At 33.0% G+C, this 11,313-nt stretch overlaps 2 protein-coding genes across 2 annotated transcripts; both read right to left on the bottom strand.

Annotated features, from left to right (window-relative positions):
- Positions 1-791: 791 nt before the first annotated feature.
- Positions 792-1,176, bottom strand: LOC21388376 (calcium-binding protein PBP1). Its single transcript, XM_010108417.2, has one exon. It carries the CDS (start codon positions 1,174-1,176, stop codon positions 826-828), a length of 351 nt encoding a protein of 116 aa, XP_010106719.1. The 3' UTR covers positions 792-825.
- A 5,225-nt stretch (positions 1,177-6,401) lies between these two features.
- Positions 6,402-6,938, bottom strand: LOC21388375 (calcium-binding protein PBP1). The gene has a single exon (XM_010108416.2). It carries the CDS (start codon positions 6,818-6,820, stop codon positions 6,479-6,481), a length of 342 nt encoding a protein of 113 aa, XP_010106718.1. The 5' UTR covers positions 6,821-6,938; the 3' UTR covers positions 6,402-6,478.
- Between the last annotated feature and the right edge of the window lie 4,375 nt (positions 6,939-11,313).

The raw sequence follows: 11,313 nt of genomic DNA, 5'->3' as shown, positions 1-11,313 counted from the left end.
ATATATATATATATATTTTTTTTTTTTCCTCTTTGGCCGGAAGAAGTTGACTACTAGTCTACATAAGCATTTTGACAATGGGATCGCATTCATTTGACCCGAAATAAGGGATAGTCAGTCGTAAGAGATTAATTTTGCACTTGTGAAACACATATAAATTAGTTCAGATTGAGGTCACATGTCCCCTTAATGCGTTCCATTTCATGTCCTTTTAATAAAATTATGTCACGTCAAAAATTAAAATTATTTTTAATTATTATGACTTTTTAATTAACGTGATATGAAATTTTAATTGACGTGTCATTATTAGATGATATTAAAATGACACAAGAATAAGAGGATATCGGAGTTGATTCTAACTAGAAAATTTTTAATCCGTGCAATGTGTCGTTTTTATTGTTTCCTTTTAATTAAATATGTCACCTCATTAAAACCTTTGACAGTAAAATTTAATATTTCATACATATTTAATGAAAGGAAAACGAATTAATCAAACATTAATATTAATATGAATACGTAAACTATATATAAAAAAACACATATAAATTACAGACATAATTTCTGATCAGGGAATAGGATCAGAAAAAGAGGAATAACAATTTGATTTTGTTCAAATAACAACTAACAAAAACTAAAGACGATATTATATGTTAATAATTATATACGGTCACAATCACAGCCTGGATTATGTTAAGTGTAATGACTTTAAATGTTGAGGCTCATAATTCAAATGATGAATCGTAAAAGTATACAATAACAATGTACGTTAATTGATCTTTTTTATTCTCTTCGTTGGGCAATGAGGGAGAAAACCGATCGAGTGGCCTACATGACCTGGCCGAGACCGAGAGCTTGTTCCAACAAATAAGTTGAACTTTGCATCAAAGCAGGACTCAATCTGAACATGAGAGTGCAAAACTCCATTTCGTCTAACAAGCCATCGCCATTCAAGTCACCTTCGCGCAGCATGCACATGATCTCTTCATCGTTCATATCCTCCAAACCCAACATCGCAGACTTGCTCTTTAAGCTATCGAAAGTGATCGCGCCTTTCTCTTCGTCCAGCAACAACCTAAACCCTTTGCATAGCTCCTTCATAAACCCTTCCGCGCCCAAGTTCTCCACCATGGCCGGGAAGAAATCCTCAAACACAAACCCTCCTCCAAAACACGCCATCAAATATTGATTGCTGAATGTAATTATTTGATGTCAAATGTTACGTGATATGTTAAACTGTTTAATTGCTAATATGGAAATGCGATTATACCAATATCTCTTATATAATGTGTCGTAACAAGAAGGTTGCTAGCTAGAGCTCGTATAACAATTAGTGTATTTATGGACGTTTGTTCTCCTTCCTCGAAGTTGCATGGGAAGGTAGCACTGATTGGCGTGGTTATGGGAAAAGCTTTTTTTCTAAGACTGCATATAATCTGCCTTTATGAAAATACCATCCTTACAAAATTGTTATATTAATAGACGTCATTGTTGGATAACAAATTCCCCTCGAAGTTAATTAAGCTCGACCTTTAAAAAAAAATAAGAACAGGAATCTTTTTCCAATGGTAAACATTTTTTTAAATGGGATAATTTCACTCAATAATTAAGTTAATACAAACTCTAATATAATCGTAAATGACCACCAAGATACTCAACCACAAACAACCTATTTGATCCATGAATGAAGACGAATAAGGGACAAAAGCGAACACGAGTGCCGAGACAAAATAGAGAAAGACCTACTCGACACATTAATAACGAACCGATGGAAGTTCATTCAACACGTTTTTAGTCGATGGATAGAACCAATCTATTAAGACCAAAAGACCCTAAATACTAAGGACATTGGCGATACCGTTAATAATCAGAAGCATACATATGAAAATAATCACAATGTGAAGAAACCACCTATGTTATTATAGCATAAGCGCAAAAGCATGCAAAAACTTGTGACGAAGATCCTACTTTGATAGTTATATTGTTATATGTGATAGGTGTAATTTCAGTGAGGAATTTACGATGATGATAAGTTATGATGTTATGAAAGATGAAGTTTATACCTCACTGATTGATGTAATTATAAGAGATAAATTATGTGCTATTTCAGATAAAAGACGTTTAGGAGGCGTGTACGGGCCGAAAGAGTCCTATTTTGCACTGAGCGCCCCTGTGAGGAGCTCACGAGGAAGATGCCAAGCTAGACTCGAATTTTTTATTGTCTCGTTAAAAATCTTATCAAGAAAAATTTAATTGCGATTCTTGCATGCGTAGTAAATTCATTAGTAGAAAATTGCCCTTCAACAGGAATACCACAATAACTGAAAGAATCCATTATAAAAAATAAGAACGATTCGAAAGAGAGAGCTTTAGGATATTTGTCATAGTTATTGGAAAAATTGTGAGAGAGATTTGAGAGATTGAGAGAGTTTGGGTGAGAAAAATGTGTGGAGGATGAGGGTATTTATAGGGAAATTTTTAAGTTAAAAAATTAATTTTTTCCCCCAAAATTCGGATCCAACGGCTACTTTCAATTTCGGCGGGTCGGGTTTGGGCGGTTCGGGCCAAAATTCGGGCAACGGTAAAAAAAAAAAGAGCCGTTGGAGTCCGGCAGGTCAGGTCGGGCACCAACGGTCAAAAATATATCCGTTGGTTGGCTCGGGCTTCGGGCAATTCGGGCCAGAGTGAAAAAATTCAAAAAAATTCTGGCGGACGACGGTTGACGGTAATATCACGGCGGTAGGCTCCGGCGAATTATCTATTTTCGGGAAGCCTGAGCCCAAAAATGGTGTTAAACGGCCGAACTTTGGGCCTGCCCACCAAGCCCAAAAAATTTGGGCTTCGAGCAGGCCCGCCGGCCTAAAATTCCAACACTAAGCTAGAGGCATGTTTGATCCTGCCTCATTAAGTTTAGGGAGCGGTCCCTTACTCTGAAAGTGGTTGCGCGCAATTTGGTACATTATCTGGGGCCCGTACTCGTGATACATGTTTAATGATGTAATGAATGACTGCACTGGAAGTATTAATTATGTTTTGTGAGATTATGGATGTTCTAAATAAGCGTTTCGCTTATTCAAGTTTTCGCACGTTGCAGATAAGGGTAAGAATATATCGTGAGAATAGAGGAGGCTCGGCGTGGATGTGCTCGTGGTGGCGGACACGGGCTATGGGAATAGGATTACTAGAGATGGAATTATTATTTATTTTACCTTAATTTGAAGAACCCTTAGGTTTATTTTATTATGAGAGATGGTTTTGAGATATTAGTTATTTTTTTTATTTTACACTTTGCAAAGGGGATTAGGTGATTTTGATGAGATATTTTGTTTTGTAAGAGACCGCCAGTTTATATGTTTAGTTTTAAAAGAAAAAGTTTGTTACGCATTTTAATGGTTCCATTTGCGTTCTCCTGAATATTATCATTATTATTATCTTCTATATTTCCGCTGTAAATGATTTTTAAATGTTTTCTATTCCGCACTAAGAATGAGATCGATGTTAAGATAACAATAGCGTTCCTGCTAGGGTGTTACATAAAACTGAAAAATAATATATATATTTTGACAGTTAAAAATAATAAATATAGATAAAAGAATGTATATAATTTGGGGTTTTCCGTACATATGAGTATATCTGGCAAATTGTGGATTTATGTAATGCTTCAAACGTTAAACAGGTTTAAGGTCGAATTTAACAAAGTGGTATTACTTAAAATATACTTTCTATACTTAAAATAATGTCATTTTTAAGATATGAAAACTAGTGGTTAATTTCATTACAAAATTTTCTTAAAAGTTTTTGAACAGTTAAAACTGAAAAATAATATATATATTTTGACAGTTAAAAATAATAAATATAGATAAAACAATGTATATAATTTGGGGTTTACCATATACATATGAGTATATCTGGCAAATTGTGGATTTATAAGTTTAGTAATGGTGTAAATTAAACCTAGGTAAATCCCAGATCTATTTGACTATGGAGTAAAGAATTTATCAAATTTGGTCATTAGTTAAATATGCACCTTTTCTTCTCCTGATTAAAGCTAGAACAAAAGCTTTTCTAAACAAGTCCTAAATCAGTTAACTATATTTTCTTTCCATACCAAATCTTCTTTGCTGTAAAAAGGGAGAAAAGTGACGAAAACACCTTGATTTGCATTTTGTTCCTTTTTTTTTTTTTTTTTTTTTTTTTTTTTTTTTTTTTTTTTTTTTTTTTTGTGACAATGACTAGCTAGTTTGGCCCTTTGAATCGCCCAGAAAATATAGAATGAGGATCCCTTTTTGTTTCATAATATTTTTTAAAGCGTGGTCTAGGGACAAGTTTAAAGCCCATCACCATTGGCCCAATCTCAGTCTCGGCCTCACCCCATCCCGCTTAAGTGCCCAACCCTACTAGGCCTGCAGGCTTGAAGTACTTTATTTATTTATTTGTTTATTTAAAATTCCCCTTATAAAGATTCAAGCTGTCGTGGTGGTCCGAAGTTCCCAGTTGAGCCGTGGACCCGGATTAGACGGCCCGAATTTTTAACTCTAAACAAATCTTAAGATCTATTTTAAAAATAAAAAACGCATATATATGATCAACACATATATTATTTCAAGATAAATTTTATAAAGTTCCCTTTAAACTATGTTATATTTTTCATACTTTAAAACGTATATGTTGTGCTTCTTCTCTATTACCTTTAGATACATCACTTGAACTTTGAGACACGTTATTTTCTTTTGATTACATTATTGAATTGTCACTTGATAAAAGGTTAAGTATAGAGGGTAATCAATGCCTTTCGCTCTAGATAAATTAGTCCGACACCAAACTTTGGATATAGATTTTTTTTTTCTTAGAGTAGTTGATGAGAAGCAATTAGAGGGAGAAAAAAGAGGAGAGGGAATCTTAATTCAATTTGGTTAGTCAAAGATGTAAAGAAATTAAAAACTTTGCCCATCTAATATGCATCGCATGCGCTATTCTATTAAAGAAAAAGGGCACGTTTTAAAGTTCAGGCGGTGAATCTAAGATGTACTATATATAAAGGATGCAACATGCACGTTTTAAAATTTAAAAGTCATGTTAACACAAATAACATAATTAAAAAAAAACGCAAAATACATAGAGAATTATTCATAGATCAGGTACGGTAAATACACTATGTACGTACATAATAATTGTCCATGCATGAACTTTTCTAATATGTTTTTCCATATAATAGAACTTAATGGGACGTTTAGTTCATGGGTTCAGAACCATGATTCATGATTCAGATTTTTGAAATTTAAATTTTTTGTGAGAGAAAAACACTGTAGAGAACCAAGAACTATGATTCAAAACCATAGACGAACCCTTAAAACAAACATCCCATAAATGATTAATTATCCTTTTTTTCCAAGTAAATTATAACTAGGCTAAACTATATATACACACATCTGGCCACTAACTAAAAAGTCCATATTATCTCGTTTTTAGTACAATACAGAATTAAACCCCAGCCCTTTAAATCAAATCCCACCACGTCCATATCGTTCCAAACTTGGGGGGTCATTGGGGCGTCATTATGTTTGTCGAATACGTAGCCTTCCACTCATTTATCATATGATTGATTCTCATGATTTATAATTAAACCTATGAAATCATTATTGACGGCAGAAATTTGTCAACAGAGATAAATCGGATTTTAAAGTGGTTAGTGCGATTTGGATGATCAAAAACACGATTCAGAAATATTAAGCAACAAAAGCACATAAATATTTATAGTGGTTTATTCTTTATTCAAGAACTACGTCTATTGTGAGGGGAGGAAAATTCACTATCTTTTGAGTAAAATGATTCCAGTCCCTCCTTCTGATCTAGTCCTCTCTACATATATATCCCCTTACAACCTTGGTAATTTCTCTTATCTTATTTAGGGATATTTTCTCTATATTTTGGGATAATATCCCCGGTTGGTTGGGATTTTTGTCAATCAGCGTGATTTTCTCACTTACTTCGTTTATTTTAATTACAAGTCACAAATCTCAGAGCAAGTCCCGTATCTCTCTCGATCTGCATGGACTCGACTTTATAAGCGCTCTCGAGTCATCTCCACTTACAACAGTTGGTGCGATCGACCTCCTGTTCTTCTCAACTCTTCGGAGCAATCGACCGCCTTCGTAAGCTATTCCCCCTTTACTGGCATTATACTTCCAAGAGAACCTTTGTCCGACATGGCAGTTAGGACAAAAATGCATTATTAAATATCCTTATTTATGATGCGTGGATCCCCTCCAATGCCCAAGTTAGAATTTGGAAGTTTTACCCCACAACAATCATGATATATGTAGACCCACCAGAAACCATCATAAAATAAGCCACAAGAGTGCAAATGAAATTAAGAAAGAAATTATTCATTAAACAAGCAGGGATTGATACATAGTACTAGGAAAACAAGATCGAAAATTATGCCACGGCTGATTCAAAGAATAAAATCTATAAGAAGACACTAATAATCACTAGCAGCAATATCCTCCAGCATTCCCCTTGAGGCTTTCATCAAATCGGGACTTAGCCTAAACATGACAGTACAAAACTCCATCTCGTTGAGAGCTTCATCACCGTCCAAATCGCCTTCTTTGATCATACACATTATCTCTTCATCGCCCATGCCTTGCAGTCCAAGCAACGCGGCGTTCCGCTTCAAGCTCTCGAACGTTATGACGCCCTTCTCTTTGTCCATCAACAAGTGGAATCCATTGCACAGCTCTTTCATGAACCCTTCGGTGCCTAACTTCTCGACCATGGTCGGGAAGAAGTCCTCAAACACGACCCCGTTTCGCGACGCCATTGTTCTAGCTAGCTGTCCAAGTAACAACAAATACTAAATACTGTTGATTATGATGACCAGGATGGAATAGAAAAAGGAAAAGAAAAAAAAAAAAAAAAGAAAGTTTATATTTGGGATACGTAAGTTTTCTTGTGCTGACAACAAAGGTACATATTAGGAGATTATTTATAGTGACGGGTCATTTCCCAGGATCTTTAGGAATTGCATTATTTGTGGCAATTTTTAGGTCTGAAGTGATTAGGAAGTTCTCCTTCCTCGAAGTTGCATGCGAAGGGTCCCAGTGATGGCAAGAGAAGCTGAGCATGGGGTCTGGGCGGCAATTTTATTATTATTATTATTATTATTATTATTATTATTATTTTAAACAAATCTCAATCCCTTTCAGTGTTGTCAACTTTCGTGGAAATTATTTTTTGAAAAAATAGAGTAGAAAAGGAAAAGAAAAGAAAGTTAATTGCTATAGTTTTTATTAAGTAAATGATACCAGAGAATCTCTTAAAGAATATTGGCCATAAAACTTGCTAGCTCATTAATTAATTAATTAATTAATTTATTGTTTTTTATGATAATAGAGAAGTCTGGGAAAAAGACAACTAGTATTAACATATCTCTGGAAGGTTTTCAAAGAACTTCTTCGATGCTGACAAGAATGCTCGTTACAAGTACTACTCTATCCTATCGGGCCTTACCTCTCGATTAGGAGTTTATCAGTCCACAGAATGCGCTAGCAGTAATGATATTTCGGGTATGCGATCTCAGATACATATTATTTGAGTACTAATTAGCTAGTAAAAATAAATCTTTACATTTAAAATTCTTAGAGAGAGTGATCACCTAACACTTAGAATCTTTAATTATAGACCCACCAAAAGAGTCCATTACGGCTAGTAGTTTATTATCGGTTGGTTAGCCCACTCGGTGGTTGATTGGTCTAATTCCTATTGAACTTGAGAGAGTACTATTCATTATTAGTGTGTTGTTTATAACTAGCTAGCCCCTACGACACCAACTTGCTACTTCAGTACTGTGCCAAGTTGAGCAGCAGTAGTACATGTTGGTCCATGATAAATTGTATATCATCAAGGAAAAGGAGAGCACAATTGTTTTTTACGGCCTAAAGATTTGTTCAATATTTTATCTTTGTGGCCCCTCAAAATAAGATCGAAATTATTTCGTCCATGCGACAGATAAATTATTGGAGCTAGCTTCTATTTCTCTTTTTAAGTCAGCCACTATGATCATTAGGCCTTAGATTTAGCCAGTACAGTACAACACGAGCAAGACTATGAGACGTTTGGTTCATGAATTAGAATCAATTTTGATTTACGTGTATTTTTTATGAGAGAAAATACTGTAACGAACTATGAATCATGATTCAAATCATGGTATTAATTCTCTTGTCAAACGTCTCTTAAAGAAAAACTTTGCACATGGAAAGACAGTAGTGCCTAAGCGTAACAAAAGATAAAAAAAAAATATTTGTGTCCAGATATTACTAATATTCAATTCAACCTCTTTTTGTCATCTAATCCTAAGCTTGCAAATCTCTCTAGGATGCTCTTCTTGTCTTTGTAGTGCAATGCACAGAGGAAAGAAAGAGGAGGCTTCCCCTCTAATAAAAACAGTAAACAATTATATAGTGAAAATGTTAAGGAAGCTGCTCTTATAATGGGAATGGGCTCTAAATTCTAGAAGAGTACAGAGTTTGCAGCCTCGTTTTGTCCGAAAACTAGTGGACAACACACAACAACTATAACTGTAGTCAGACAAATGTTTTACATGCCGCTTCAAAATAAGGTGCATTTTGGTTACCATATGATCATATTAATTTAGTAGGTAAAGAGTCACACTCATTAATGTCCTAAGTCACTTTGAGAAATATAACTGGATAGTAACTATTAAGTCATGGAGAGTAATTAATTGCTCTGACCATTTATTATTTTACGTGGAGGATTTCGCTAATTGATCTTCACGGTTGCAAGGAGAGCGGAAAGCCCCCCCTCTCGGGAGTGCAGGGGCGGAGCCTCCGGACTAAAATTTCATTAAAGACAGTTTGGAGATTTCACGCTTGTAAAATTCTGTTGTTCTAATTTTCATTATAAAAAAAGGAATGTCGTTTTTAGGGTTACTTAGAGAGGTAGAAAAAAAAATATATACAAAGTTGAGAGGTGTGTGATTTTTTTCTTGTGACTTATTTTTCATCACAGTGAAAAAACTGGAGCGGCTGAAAAATAATGCAATCTCATATTAAGGTGAATCTCTATAAATTTTGTATGTCGATTTTTCTTGAATTATTTTTTTTTATGATTTTATTGCCCTCGAAAATTAGAATTAAGAAATTTAAACTCTGTTCATTTCATCAATTTAAATTTAAAATTCAAGTTTTACTACAATAAAAAACTCTCAGAAACAGTCGCTCTAATTTTTTTTATTACAATAAAAAATTCTCACATAAAATCACATATTAACTCAAAATAAAAATTTAAATCAGGCCATAATTCTTAACCGTACTCAAACTCAAAACCCATCACACAAAAGACAAGTTCAAGTATTTTGAACTAAAAAATTGTTTTAAATTAGCGTTTAGCAAAATTTTTTGAGGATTGGTTCTTCTAAAGTGTAATAAATTGGCCTTTCTAGTTTCTATCACTTCATTAATATCTGTAGTTAGTATATGATTGGTACGTACTAATTCTTTTCAGAATTTCAATCCATAGTCTCCTACTTGTTCGGCTGGCAGAAGTGTTATTAAATGTCCTTGAGTGAGCCCTTGACCCTTATGAACTCGTACATACGAGTGTGTCACTTCACTAAGATTTCATTTATTTTATTAATTTAAATTTTTAATTTTAGATTTTTATAGTAAAAAATTATTAAAAAATATCACTTTTTTTTTATTATAGTAAAAAATTCTAAAAAAATATCACATTTTAATTCGAATTAAAAATTTAAATTTATAAAGTGAACGAGACTTGAGAATATATTGAAGCACAAACACCAAAAATCATACTCCAAATAGGTCGCTAGACTTTATACTTTTATGACCCACTGAGACCATGTGCCATTGTGCCTATGTTGCTTCGGTGAAGGTTTCTGTGTGTTTTCCACAGGTTTTGTTTTTTTTTTTGTTTTTTTTGTTTTTTCTGTACTTTTTTTTTTGCTCATCTTTTTTGTGTAATTCTTTTGGCCAGTTACCTATCTTTAAATGACATGTTGCATAAAGAGTGGGGGTCCAATTAAGCTATACCTATACGTAAGAAAACAACATGTGGAGCTGAATATTGTTAGTTAACCACATTTTAGTACCTCTTGTTTTTATCCTTTGTGCAATTAACTATAGGATAGTTTTATAAATACCTTTTAAAAATGCACTTATTAAGATTTTTACTTTTTTATTTTTAATTCATAACATTTTTAGTTAAATAATTATACTAATAAAAAAGAAATAAAAATGCAGATTCATCTATTTTAAAGATAAATTTTCCATTTTTTCTTAACTTTACATGTAAAGTGTCCAACAGATTTTTAAGGGCCAAACTTGTTGTCTTTAGGTGTTGTTAATGATTCAAACAAAAAAAAAAAACATTGTTGTCTTTAGGTGTTGTTAATGATTCAAACAAAAAAAAAAAACATTGTTGTCTTTAGGTGTTGTTAATGATTCAAACAAAAAAAAAAACAGAGAGACCATTTCCAAGAGCATGCAGACGTCTCCATCCAAGGAAACTAGTGATTTTTCATATTGAGTGACACTTTGTCTTATTTTTCCTCTCAAATGAAAGATTTATTAAAGCACCAACAAGAGAGAATAGTTTTAGAAATTTAAACAGACATATTATATATATATATATATATATATATATATATGCACATTCTATAGACACAGAATGTGTTAATTAATATCATTAGCAGTAAACATACGTAGTAGTACATTAAAGCTGGTACGTTTACTTCACGCTAAAACTTAATCATGTGTCTACTTATAATATTAGAGAGGGTAGTTTGGTAAATTTCACGCAATACAAACGAATAAGAAAATAGAATGTCATTAATCCTTCTTCCGTGAGAGGGTAGTTTGGTAAATTGCACACAATACAAACGAATAAGAAAATAGAATGTCATTAATCCTTATTCTGTTTAGTATTGATTCCTGGTTGAAAGAATAAATGTTAAATTTACTTATATACCTTGACAAATTCACATATTATAAGCCAATTAATATACCAATGTTTACTTAATTATGCATATAGATATTTTAATAATTACATTAATAATTTTTTTTATGGGAATAAAATTTCTAGTAAACAATAGAAAAAAGAATTTGAATATTGTTTCTCATCACACCTTCTATAGGTAAGTTATTACGAAAAAGATAATCAACGATGAGTCTTAGTACTTTCCTTTCTGTACCCACTATTTTTCACATTACATTTCATTATGATTTGGTAAATATGCCCAAAAATTCATATAGAATATATTAAGATGGGACACAATTA

Source organism: Morus notabilis, unplaced genomic scaffold (genome assembly GCF_000414095.1).
Source record: "Morus notabilis unplaced genomic scaffold, ASM41409v2 Scaffold2735, whole genome shotgun sequence".
In the NCBI taxonomy this organism is placed as follows: domain Eukaryota; kingdom Viridiplantae; phylum Streptophyta; class Magnoliopsida; order Rosales; family Moraceae; genus Morus; species Morus notabilis.
Note: the sequence above shows the minus strand (reverse complement) of the source record. Positions and strands in the feature narration are given on the sequence as shown.

Excerpts from the sequence above, each read along its gene's own strand:
- LOC21388376 (XM_010108417.2), bottom strand. The coding sequence starts at position 1,176 with ATGGCGTGTTTTGGAGGAGGGTTTGTGTTTGAGGATTTCTTCCCGGCC.
- LOC21388375 (XM_010108416.2), bottom strand. The coding sequence starts at position 6,820 with ATGGCGTCGCGAAACGGGGTCGTGTTTGAGGACTTCTTCCCGACCATG.